Below are 13,273 nucleotides of genomic sequence, written 5' to 3'. Positions count from 1 at the left end.
TAGGAATAGTAGGAATGCACTCTCCTCTACTGAAGTATAAATTCCTCCTGCCATACCCGTTTTGCTCGCAGGCAGACACAAACCTGACACTGACAGGACAACATGAAGAAGGTATGTCAAAGAAACATAGCCTACATTATGCGTGTATTAATGTATTCAGTAGTGCCATCCGTGTGAAATATTATTTTCCTCATGCAAAAATCCTGATTAAGCAGCCCTAAACCTGTTTTGAAATATTTTACAGTAAAATTAAGTGCCGGTTTAACTTGAAGAAAGTAAAAATAACATTGCTCTTCTTTTCAGTGGAAGGCTTTCTGAAGCACGGTTTATAATCGCTACTATTTTGCTGGCAGATCAGTTACGTATATTGTCAATTTTAGATCTGCTATTTTCATTATTCGTCCTACTATGAAGTAGTCTGGGATCACTTCACTTTTCGAGGTTTGATCCGGTCGGGAGAGGAAACCACTTTACGTCATGTTGTAGTACTCAAAGGACTACAACTTGCCGGAAATATCAAACCGGATTCAGTTTTAACCCAAAATAATTCCCCTACGCTCAAGGACATACTTTTAGAGCCTACCTAATAAACTCCTTGTTGCGGCGTAGTTTTGCTTTTGAAAAATGTGTTTGGGATATGCATCTTTTATTCCAACTCGTAGCGACTGGCAAGACTACACTAGGCTACTCGAGCATTTTAATAGGGATTGGGGAAACAAACGGAGGGAACCAAAACAGAGCGACGCCGCTTCTTCGGCTTGTGGTTTCCGCCTAGACCGGATCAAACCGCCCGTTGTTAACGATCACCAGAGGTTAACTATGAAGTATATGGCTCTTAATTTGTTAAAACATACATTGTGTGTGTGTGTGTGTGTGTGTGTGTGTGTGTGTGTGTGTGTGTGTGTGTGTGTGTGTGTGTGTGTGTGTGTGTGTGTGTGTGTGTGTGTGTGTGTGTGTGTGTGTGTGTGTGTGTGTGTGTGTGTGTGGGGTGTTATTGTTTTTGGAGCCAGGAAGCCTGATTAAAAGTCAGAGCACAGCTAAAAGCACAAGCCAGGCCAAAACAAACCTTGAATGGCCCTGAATCTTTACAACCCCAATGACACGATTACAAAGTCCAAAAGTACAATTTTTAGGTATTTGTACTTTACTTGATTATTTTCAATACTTTTACTTCTACTCCGCTACATCTCGGATCCAAATATTGTACTTTTACTCCAATACATTTATTTGAAAACTATAGTTACTTTGCGGATATAAATTTGGCTATTATATTATAAAACATAGCCCTATATACCTAGGCTGTTTGAAAATAGCTGCTATTTTCAAACATTTTATACTTTTACTTTTGGTACTTTAACTTGACGCCAATTCTTATGTACTTTTACTCATGTACATTTTGAATTCCGGACTTTTACTTCTAACGGAGTACTCCTACGTTGCAGATTTGATACTTTTACTTAAGAACAACATTTGAGTACTTCCACCACTGACTGTATGTGTCAGGATTTAGAACAGGATTAGACAGGATTTAGAAACACATGCATTCCATGCATTCATCTTCTGTAGACTTGACTACTGTATGGTTATGTAGAGATGGGATTTACGCTTCTTTAAAGTGAGCCGGATCTCTGAGATCCATTCCTTTCAAAAGACTGGCTCATTTTAGTTACTTTAGTTATTTAGTTACTTTAGTAATTTAGTTACTTCAGTTATTTAGTTACTTTGTAGAATTTGATTATAATTACAAATCACTTCAACCCTATATACATTTTTGGCCCATATGTATTATACATTTCCGCCATTTGAAAATGGCTGATCTACAAGCTCACAATGCATTGCGACGCATTGTGATCTTTAGATCTGCTATTTTCAAATGTTTTTTCTACATTTTATTAATTGGAAAACTTGTGAAATGGGACATTTTGTATAATGAGTGCTTTGGTACTTTAAGTATTAAGTACATTTTGATACCAATACCTTTGTACTTTTACTCAATTTTAATTCCGAACTTCTACTTGTGGCAGAGTATAGTTCTACATTGCAGTACTTAAAGTTATACCATGTAACTTTTTTTATAAAACAAATCTTAAAATTGTTTTAACTGTTAAATCGCTAAAGTTTTAGAACCCCCACTCCGTTATTTTCAGCTTCTAAAGCCTTCTCTTTATATGTTTTCTATGATCCCTACCGGGGACCGGTTTTCGCGGAAAAATTGCGTCATCACACTACCGGCCAATCACAGCGAGGGTTATACACTGCCGGCCAATCACAGCGCATCTTGAAGTGGGGTCGCTATGGCGGCCATATTTGTAGTCGCCCGTGTGTCTCTATACTCAAAAGGTAATCTCGCCTACCAGGCAGGGTGAAGTAGTCCGTTTCTCCGGAATGCCTGAACGCACAGGAACCAGGGACCCCTCTAAAGATAGATCTCGGCGAGGTGGAGGCAGACGCGGGGGTGTGAAGGTACGAAAAACGTCCGAAAGACGCGGACGCGACCGCGGTTTGCTATAGGCCTACTGACCACTAGTTGAGCATCTTACACAGTATAGCTTTAAGTAAAGACTTTTTGTACTTTTCCCACCACTGTTCATTGGAAAGGAACGGCTCCCTATACTGCGAACCGGATCCCATCATTCATTTCAAAGAGCTGTTCAAAAGACTTGATTCGTTCGCGAACGTCTCACCTCTACTGTATGGTGTCTTTACAGGTCTCCCTAAAAAGATAAATAGACCAGACAACTGCAGTTGATTCAGAATTTTGCTGCTCTAATAACAGAAAAAACTGTGGCATACCATACCACTCACAGTTCTTAGATATTTACACTGGCTCCTTGTATGTCAAAGAATTGATACAATTGATACAAAAATACTGCTGTTGGTTTACAAAGTATTGAATGGTTCGGGGTCTAAATCAATTTCTGATATTTTGTGATACCAACCAGACCTCAGGTCATATGGGACAGGTCTGCCATATGTCTCTAATCAGAACTATAACTACTGTTATTGAGCGGTGCCAGCCGCTCCAACAAGTGCCCGATTGTGTTTGTCTATATGAGCCCAGCAACCTACCGCAAAGGATTTTCTTTTCTTTTTGTAATTATAACACCAGCACCACCATTACACTATCCATGTCATGCGCCTGCACCCCAGGGGCTGCATGGCACGCACCACAGTTTGTGAATACCCATTTAAATTATTCTTCTGCACTGTAATTTTGGAATATTTTTTTTTCTTAGTCTTTTTCTTTTTAAAAGAGTTCGACTTTTTAGTTGTTTGACTTATTTCCCTTTTCTTCTTCCATTTACTGAGTTCAAATGAATGTCCTTTTATGATGTGTCTTCATGTTTTATGAACATAGAATTGGATGGTCTTGGTCGTTGAAATGTGCTATATGCAAATAAACTTGCCTTGCCTTCAGGGTATTTTGGAGCGTCTGAATGCAGGGGAGTTGGTTATAGGAGATGGAGGCTATGTATGGGCGTTGGAGAAGAGAGGTTATGTGAAGGCAGGTCACTGGACACCTGAGGCCGCTGTAGAGCACCCCGAAGCAGGTACTAACACACCAGGCACGTGCACACATAGACATCAAAGGGGGCTAGAGCCCCTGCCCTCTCCAGACCATGCATGCAGGTTTCACTATGGTGAAAGAAGCGCAAATGCCCTCTTTCCATTCCATACCTGAAGGCATCGTTCAAGAGAATTACTTTGTTCAAACTCTCCTGAACTTGAATGCAGCGTCTTATGTTGAAAGAATTGCCCTCATCTCCAGTATTGACTTGATTATGCTTAGTTTAGTGTGATATGATATGAAGTACCGGAAATAGCTCACAACGCATCGCAGCACGCCGCGTTGTAAGCTTACTGTAAGTTGGAGGTCTGCCATTTTAAATATTTTCACCAAAAAGCCCTTTTAGAAATGTCAGCCTCTGCCTCTAACATTCTTTGCACGTCCCTGCTACACACACACACACACACACACACACACACACACACACACACACACACACACTCTCTTTTGAGTAACTTGAAAACACCTTCTCTTAGGTTCTTGGATTTCTTTGTCCTAACCTTTCGTTTTAATTGGCCGTTTTTGTTGTTTTAACTTGCTGCACAGTATTTTATCTTGTTATTGTATAGCACTTTGTAACCATGTTTTGAAAAGTGCTTATAGCTCATGAATGAGATCACAATGTGTCACATCATCAGGCATTACTGTAGATTGGCTATTTTAGTTATTTTCTATGCATTTTAGTCGCAATTATGACCAGGTTGGCAAAGGTTAAAGTCACGCTTACACACAGATTCACACAACCACATAAACAAAGGTTAATCATCTGTCAAAACAATTTACTACTTGTGTGCCAGTTTAAGGTCAACTTAGCCCTCCATACAACATGTAGGGTTAGCCTACACTGTATGTGTATGCTATATAATGTTGATGTCTTGCATAATGTCACACTTGTCACAGGCCAATCCAGACCAGTAGTTAGGGAAAGTTATAGATTGACCAATCTGGGAACTAAATGCTTGCCAATAGCTTTCTTCACAAATGTGTTCATAAAGGTGTCTACTATCACCTCTGAATTTATTCCAACCAAACTCGCTTCAGAAACTTTGGGGTCCCATTGACTTTACTACTGTATATAGGAAAAGAATACAAACAAATAAATCTGCTTTAAGTAGCATGTGAGGGGTGAAACTAGGGGGTTTCATGATTCTGAATCCATTGCAAGCATTTGTTTTGCACAAAAAAAAACGGCCCCCACAAAACTGTGAAAAGTGATGACTCATCACTAAACCATAGTTTTGTGGGGGCCGTTTTTAGCCCAAGAAATGCTTTTTTCTTTTTTAATTCAGAGGTGATAGTAGACACCTTTATGAACACATTTGTTAAGAAAGCTATTGGTAAGCATTTATTTCTGAGATTGGTCAAAGATTTGGCTAACTTTCCCTAACTACAGGTCTTTTCTTGTGTAATAATTGTATAGATATTTATTGTGGAGAATATGAGAGTTGTAATATACTGTAAACCAGGCTGTCCTACACCCTACACGGTTTTTAAAAAGCTTTTCTTTGGTCTACTCCCCTGAACACCGCCAGTTCGCCAACTGCACAGGGAGTTCCTCAGGGCTGGAGCTGACGTGCTTCAGACCTTCACCTTCTACTGCAGCGATGACAAACTGGAGATCAGTGGCAACGTCACCAACATCACTGTTAGTACTATTTTATTACACGGTTTGGTTGAATGCTTGATTCTGATTGGTCAATCGCTGAAATCAGCAGTGAATTATATCTGTATAATGACGGCTCCGCTCTATGACGGACCTCAGTCTAATCAACGGCTCAGAGCACCTGCTGCACTCAGGCTGCACTGCGTGAATTTAGCGCCGTATCCAACACGAGAGCCAAGTAAACAAACACACAGTGTCATTTACAACTAAACGTTGCTCTCAAGAATATGTTTTTTAAATATTTGAAGCGAGAAATAGACGATGCAGTGACAGAAATGGATTCTATTTGACCAACACCACTTCCTTGTGTTCCAAGGCGACCGTGTTGCGCTGGGGGCGCCCAGCGCAGCACTTGTGGAATACTTTCACTATTGTGAGCAAGGAAATACTTTGTTTAGCTTTTAGTTTTTGGTCAATTTATTAGCTGTGTAATAAGCGGGATAACATCTGCCTCAGCGGTCATTATCGAGTGATTAAGATCCCTTCAGGCTATATATATGGCACCTCCGCTATCGTGTCGGTGCCATATCAGCGGGATCTTATCACTCGATAATGACCACTGAGGCAGACGTTAGCCCTTACATAATCATCATCATCTATACTATAATTTTGCGAATGTCTGAGTGAGTGAGTGAGTGAGTGTCTGTCTGTCTGTCACAGCGTTTCTCCTCGGTGGCTCGAGCAATTGATCTGAAATCGCATCACCATCAGCATATGAACACACCTGACATAACTGTGAAGCCCGTTTGTCACTTTCACAAATCGTATGCTGTATATTAGCATTTTTATGGTGTAGCTCCTATCTATTCTGCATCTAGCTTGAGGCGCATCTATTCTGCATCTAGCATGAGGCAAAATGTTTAACCAGCTCTGTGTGTGTGTGTGTGTGTGTGTGTGTGTGTGTGTGTGTGTGTGTGTGTGTGTGTGTGTGTGTGTGTGTGTGTGTGTGTGTGTGTGTGTGTGTGTGTGTGTGTGTGTGTGTGTGTGTGTGCAGGCAGGCAGGCGGGTGTGTGCGCAGGCGGGTGGGCGGGCGGGCGGGCTGGGGGGGGGGGGGGGGGTAACCATTAAACGAAACGGGTATTTCTTACATTGATGCTCCTACATATTATCATGCAAGCACCAGTTAAAGTTACTTTCCATCCCTCATATACTGTGTGCACAGTGCACATCCCATAACCCACACACTGCACATCATTTTGGAGCGCATATCTTTGAACGGGTAAGGGCTAGTTATAGTAAATAGACCGTAACAGTCTCTGTTCCAGTGGCATCCTCCTGAATAGCCCACCTCTCTCGCTTTCTGACACAGGGAACCCAAATCAACGAGGCTGCCTGTGACTTAGCGAGGGAGGTAGCCAATGAGGGTGGAGCGCTGGTGGCTGGGGGGGTGTCTCAGACGCCCTGCTACAACAGCACCCACAGTGAGACGGAGGTGAAGACCATCTTTAAGAAACAGATGGACGCTTTTCTCAAGAAGGACATCGACTTCTTAATGGTGGAGGTGAATAATGGACTGTAACATTGTAATATTCTGAATGGATGATTCTTAGCTCAGCAGGTTCTGTTCTGTCTCTCCTACACGGTTTCACTTTCAGCTTTCCTGCCGTCTGTCTCTCCTACACAGTCTGTCTCTTCTTCACAGTCTGCCTGACAGTCTCGCCGACATCTCACAGTGGATGTCAGCCCACCACCTCAAGCTGAACCCGGACAAGAAGGAGCTTCTCTTCTTCCCAGCTAAGTCTTGCCCCATGCAAGATCTCACTATTTCCATAGATAATGCATTTGTGACTTTGGTTCCAACTGCTAGAAACCTTGGTGTGGTCCTGGACAGCCAGCTATCATTCAAGGCACACATTGCATCAGTCACCCGGTCCTGTAGGTTCAAACTCTATAACATCCGTAAAATCAGACCTTACCTCACCCAGGAGGCAGCCCAGCTCCTCATCCAGACATCTGTCATATCAAAACTTGACTATTGTAACTCTCTCCTCACTGGTCTCCCAGCATGTGCACTTAAACCTCTCCAACTGATCCATAATGCCGCGGCAACCAGCCTAAGTTCTCACATGTCTCCACTCCCTCCACTGGCTCCCGGTTGCGGCCCGCACTGAATACAATACACTGATGCTGACCTTCAAAGCAGCCAAAGGTATGGCTCCTCCATACCTCCAAAACCTGATCAACCCCTACACCCCCACCCGTTCACTTAGATCAGCCAACACAGGGATGCTGACAGAACCCTCGCTAAAAACCCCAGGACAAAAATCCACTCGTCCGACACAGTTTGCCCTCCTGGCCCCCAAGCTGTGGAATAAACTCCCTGTCGCACTTAGAACAACGCACTCACTCGCTAGCTTTCGCCGTGGACTGAAGACTCACCTTTTCAGACTCCACCTAAACCCATAGCACTACTGAAACACTCAATGACCATACATGAAGCTAGTTAGCGTTTGCTTTCTAGGTTTATTAGAACCTTTTTTTTTCTTTACTGATTATATTGTTTTTTTAGATTGATTTTATTATATTGTATTATATTGTATTATTATATTGTATTGTGTTTTTAGATTGATATTCATATGCATTTGTCATATTGTTGCTGATGTTCTGACATATTATCTTGTTTATTAAAGTGATGTATTATCTGCTTATTGTAAGTCGCTTTGGATTAAAAGCGTCTGCTAAATGCCTAAACTGTAACTGTAAACTGCCTAGTGAGACAGACAGACAGACAGTATAGGACAGCCCAGAGGGAGAAAGTGTGAGAGACATGCCAGTAGGGAAGCTGAGAGAGAGATAGTGGAGGAGAAACAGTAGGACAGCTGAAAGGGAGACAATAGGAGACAGGAGTTATTGAGGCAAACAGGCCAGTTAAGGGTACGTGTGTGTTTTCCAGAAGAGTTGTTATAACCGACCACAGGTTTCTCCTGCAGTTCTTTTCTCATGTTGAAGAGGCTGTGTGGGCAGTGGAGGTTCTGAAGACCAGTGGTAAACCAGTGGGAGCCACGCTTTGCATAGCCCCTCAGGGAGACCTTGATGGAGTCCCACCTGGAGAATGTGCCGTCAGGCTGGTGAAGGCTGGTATGTGACCTGTGTTATGGCTCATTCATACGCGTCTAGTGTATACCCAAGCTTGTACAAGTTCCTGCCCTCCCGAGCCCCCGCTCGGGCGCGAAGAGCAGGACCAAGGTCCGCTGGCCTTCGCGCCGCTTGCAATGTCGTGGACAATAACTGGATGTCGTGGACAATAACTGTGACATCTAACCGAGCGCTCCCTTCCTAAACACGCTTGGTAATCTGCTAGACGCCATTCATACCAGGGTGAAGTGAGTAGCTCCTCACTTTTTAAGGTGATGGGGCAATGGTGTCAGTTCAGCAAAAGCTAAGGTATGGCTTAGCAACAGGTACAGTAAGTAGTCTAGATAGTAAGTAGCAGGGGCGTCAGACAGGGGGGAAAAGTGGAACAGACTTATAGCCCCAAGGTGGGGGGGCCCTCGAAAAGCCTGGATTCAAAAAAATGTTGTTGTTGTTTTTTTCCTTCTTTTTCTTAACACATTTACTGCCTTGTTTACTGGGCTGCAGCAGCCTCATGCCACCATTGAGCAATTTTTTATTTTCACCAATCTTTCTAGCTCCACTGAGAATGATCTAAAAGACAAAGAATTTCACCCAGTATCTCAAAATAAAGTGCAACTCCCCCACCTTCACCAGAAGTTAACCAGGAGTTTCAGCTATGTTCTGTTATTTTGCTATTTTGTTTATAAGTGTGTGTGTGTGTGTGTGTGTGTGTGTGTGTGTGTGTGTGTGTGTGTGTGTGTGTGTGTGTGTGTGTGTGTGTGTGTGTGTGTGTGTGTGTGTGTGTGTGTGTGTGTGTGTGTGCATACTTACAGGAGCAGATATAGTTGGAATTAACTGTCACCTGGACCCTGCATCATGCCTACTCACTGTGAAGCTGATGAAAGAGGGGTTGGAGAAGGCTGGTCTCAAAGCCCATCTTATGATCCAACCTCTGGGATTCCTCACACCTGAATGCAACCATTCTGGATACCTCCGCCTGCCTGAGTTTCCTTTTGGTCAGTATTAACACATGTATAAGTATCTAGCTGGCTTGTGTTTGTCCAGTGATGGTCAGCACCGAGATCCAGCTGCACACACACACACACACACAACGACGAATAAAATAATAATATTAATAACAATAATCATAAATATAACGCACTTAAATTATATCATTTTTTAGGGGTCTCCCCTTCTCTCCAGCTCTTTAATAAACAGGAAAAGAAAAATCCAGTCTGGATACCAATTTGCTCCAATAAGGAGAGGTAACTCATACAGAATACAGGATAAACAAGTGAAATCGGAAATGATGAAACAAAAAAGTGAGCAGACAAAATTGGAATTTGAACACTGTGAAATTGAAGATGACAAATGATCTTTGTGGGTTCTCTCCCCCCGAAATGATGGGATAAAATGTATTTTTTTTACCTAAACATTTATAGTCTGTTTATTGAAGAGGTGGAGAGATGGGGAAATCCCTGTTACTGAACAAATACATTAGCTATAAAAAAAAAATACATTTAACAAACTTACACACGCTTCAATTACTGAAAGCCTGTCAATGTTAGCCTGTGAATGTTAACATAATAACATAATGAATGCTTCCTTTCCAATCCAATTCAGATAAAACCGTTTTGTCTGATTTGCAATCTGTGATAGCATCATGGATAAATATGGACTAAGTATATTAGTTTAACTCTGTTACTGCCTATCTTATACTGCCATCAAAGTAGCTTAACGATTTTATAGAAACATATCCATCCATTATTTTCAACCGCAATCTTTTGTAAAAGACAGTTCTATCTCTCGTGGAGTCGTGGGGAAAAAATCTACATTATGGGCGCCGCCAATACGAAGCGAGAGGCTCCCCCCCTCTCCCTCGGTTGCACCAGTTGTAGACAAAGAAACAGAGAAAGTAGATCCAGGCTGAAAAAAAAAGAAAAAACTAACGCCCAGAAAAGTGATCCTGCTGAAATGATTATTTACGCTCAAGATTTCAGAGTAGCGTTACTAGCGACCTTAAGCAACGCTATGGCAACGGCAGATGACAACGGTAACCGGAAATGATCCGCGCTCGATAGATAAACCTGCCGTCGCCACAGCCGTCTCTACTACGGCAGAAGGTCGCTTCCCACGTAGCGCCTACTCCGTCTGCTACGTGTACGCGTCGCCATGGTAACCAAAGCGTTCACTGAAAGGGGTGGGAACCCGTCGCCGCCGAGGCTTTGCTTAACCATTTTGATCGCTGAAAATATTCTAGCTTAAAGTCGCTAATGCCTGGTGCTGCTGCTGCTGCAGACACCCTCCCCTCCCCCCATCTGCTCAGACAGGCTCTGCCAGGGAAAGAACGAACGCTCGTTCAGCGGTGTGAAAAAAGAAACAAGCGTTTGTTTGGCGGTAAAAGAGTTAATTGCAATTAACTAACTGAATCGTGAATAACAATAGATTGTTCTTGTTCTACAGCAATGGAGCCCAGGGGGTTGACCCGCTGGGACTGTCATAAGTATGCCAGGGAGGCTTATGATGCTGGCGTCCGCTACATCGGTGGCTGCTGTGGGTTTGAGCCCTATCACATCAGGGCCATATCAGAGGAGCTGGCCTCCGAGAGAGGCTTCCTCCCACCGGCCTCAGAGAAGCATGGAGTGTGGGGTGCAGCCCTGAAGATGCACACCAAGCCGTGGGTCAGAGCCAAGTAAGAGATTCAGGCTAACACTGCTACATACTGCATTAGCCACTTTCAACCTGACATCCCTGTTTTGAGAATGTCATTTTAGGAGAAGATAGAGGTTGTAGATCAGCGAAAATAGCTGATCTACAAAATCTTGAGCTTGTCGATAGGCTATTTTCACCATAACAATTTTAACACTATCGCCGCCAATCTCGTCCAGAGACGAGATAACTGGTTACCATGGTAACCAGGTAAACAGGCGCTGCTGCGGCCGCTGGTGAGTGAAAACACTACATATCCCATGATGCAACTCGGGCCGCCAGCATCAGAAAGCGTCTAATCTCCATAGGCTCCTATTCATTGCTGATGCAAAGAAACAGCTTTATCTCGGAATCTACTTCCAAAAACGGAGAGAACGCCATGAACTGTTTTTTTTTTTTTACAGCCAAACTGTACCGCGATGGTAAGCCGCGGTTAGGATTTTTCTGATTTTCGTCTGAATGTAAACATACGGGCGGCCATGTTTAGACCGTGAATTTCCACAACATGGACACGATCGGGGCTTCCGTGGCTCTTCAAAATAAAGTGCAAGTTATGGTGGCATCCAAAGTATGGCTTAAAGGGTCATCATATACCAAGGACAATGACGATAAATATGTCTATGACGATATCATTTTATAAATTGTTCTTCCTCAATTGGATGGCAGACCACAACTAGCCTATAACAAATATCAAAATTATCTTTATGTGAAAGAGTTTTGATTAATCTAGGTTTTAAATGCTCTCCACTGGCAGCCTACAACAACACACGCCCCCTGCCACAGTTTGGTTATCACAGCACCGCATGCAAAAACTAATTACAAGGATGAACAGCTCACAGTAGCTCCTCTGTTTCAGAGCTAATCGTGAATACTGGGAAAACCTTCTGCCAGCTTCTGGACGCCCCAGATGCCCTTCCATGACCACCCCAGAAGACCTGTGAACACCATGGGTCATCACAGAAATGACTGACACCAAACACGCACAATATTCCCCTGTATAACATACTGTATGTACTGTATAGAGAGTGGGATTACCAAAGCGGCCCACGAAAACATTTTATGCAGCCTGCATTAAGTCTACATGAAAATAAACATTATCTTAGAAAGAAATATATTAGAAATGACTAGAATTTGTCATTATTGTCGTTATTATTATTAAAATTAATATTAATATTATTGTTGTGATGTATTATTTTCTGTTGTGGACCCTAATCCATCCAATGCAAGCTCCCCAAATTGACACCAAAACTTAAACAAGCCTGCCCTATAATAATGTTTGTGTATGAGATTCCAAATGAATAAAGAATAAATGCAATGTACTGTAATTAACAGTAACAGTTCCTCAACAGAACTGCCTGAGCTGATGTATATGTTTTGTTGTGCTACAACACATGTGAGCTTGTAGATTGCCCTATTCAGCATGCAACAATGTCGTATGACAAAGTAAAATGAAGCATGATGATTCTCTGAAGTTAAAGTCTCTGCTTTCTTTCCCTGATTTATCCTTGTCCCTCTGCCTCCTTTTCCCAAATCATTAAATGTTTACCAGTTCCAGCATTTCCAGTGTTATACAAATAACACTGCAATGTACTGTCTTCCTACAAACAGTTAAACACACTTAGAAATGCATCTGCACACAATGACCATTTTATCTGCAAGTCTGACTCTGAAGTCACACATTAACCACTTAAGACATAAACTTTGTCGTACAACAAATAGCAAAAAAGAAAGATTTGCTATCTTTGCTATATTTCAATTGAACTTTTTGAAAACCTTTGAACATTTTCACCTATGAAATGCCCAAAATATTGGACTTCAGGGTTAATGTGGTTAATAGTTAATTTATATACCCCATCCTATAAATCAGACTTACTGTAGCATAGTATCTGATAGCAGATCGGTATGTGGTGTTGAATTCTGCATTCGGTGTGTGTCTGTCTTAATGTGTGTCTTAATAACTTTTAACGCAAAAAATCTTCAATTATTGTTATCATCAACAAAATGCTTTTGGTGTTACTGCATGTTTAGATACCAGACTCCTGAATCCTATTATTTTACAGAACTGCTGCTGTTCATAAAAGTGTTTTATGAGGGCTATGTTTATTAATTTTGCAAGAATTTCACTTTTATTAAATAACATATTTCTAAATAGCATGAATCCCGTCAGACCTGCATTCAGTTGTGAGCAGGGGTCATCAAAATATATTAATAATTTGTAACATTTGTAAACTCTCAGAGTTAAGTAAACTAGTAAGACGCCTCAGGGCGACATGCGACCT

The 13,273-nt window shown here is 42.1% G+C and overlaps 1 protein-coding gene across 2 annotated transcripts; it reads left to right on the top strand.

Moving 5' to 3' along the window:
- Nucleotides 1–12,170, top strand: LOC308295141 (betaine--homocysteine S-methyltransferase 1-like). Of its 2 annotated transcripts, XM_080738129.1 has the most exons (8): nt 1–111; nt 3,419–3,551; nt 5,101–5,213; nt 6,541–6,732; nt 8,162–8,309; nt 9,119–9,301; nt 10,749–10,977; nt 11,851–12,170. In XM_080738129.1, exons 1-8 carry the CDS (start codon nt 103–105, stop codon nt 11,933–11,935), a joined length of 1,092 nt encoding a protein of 363 aa, XP_080594255.1. In that variant the 5' UTR covers nt 1–102; the 3' UTR covers nt 11,936–12,170. The 2 variants fall into 2 exon arrangements, with proteins under 2 accessions (XP_080594255.1, XP_080594256.1); XM_080738130.1 differs by lacking the exon at nt 6,541–6,732.
- Nucleotides 12,171–13,273: the final 1,103 nt, after the last annotated feature.

The sequence above is a fragment of the Nannobrachium achirus genome, assembly GCF_963921795.1.
Source record: "Nannobrachium achirus genome assembly, chromosome: 12".
NCBI classification, from domain to species: Eukaryota; Metazoa; Chordata; class Actinopteri; order Myctophiformes; family Myctophidae; genus Nannobrachium; species Nannobrachium achirus.
The sequence above is the reverse complement of the archived record's forward strand: the minus strand, read 5'-3'. Positions and strand labels throughout refer to the sequence as shown.

Bases quoted from the DNA above. Each gene is read 5' to 3' on its own strand.
- LOC308295141 (XM_080738129.1), top strand. The intron at 6,733-8,161 runs GTGAATAATGGA...TTTCTCCTGCAG, and splicing joins TCGACTTCTTAATGGTGGAG to TTCTTTTCTCATGTTGAAGA. The intron at 8,310-9,118 runs GTATGTGACCTG...GCATACTTACAG, and splicing joins CGTCAGGCTGGTGAAGGCTG to GAGCAGATATAGTTGGAATT.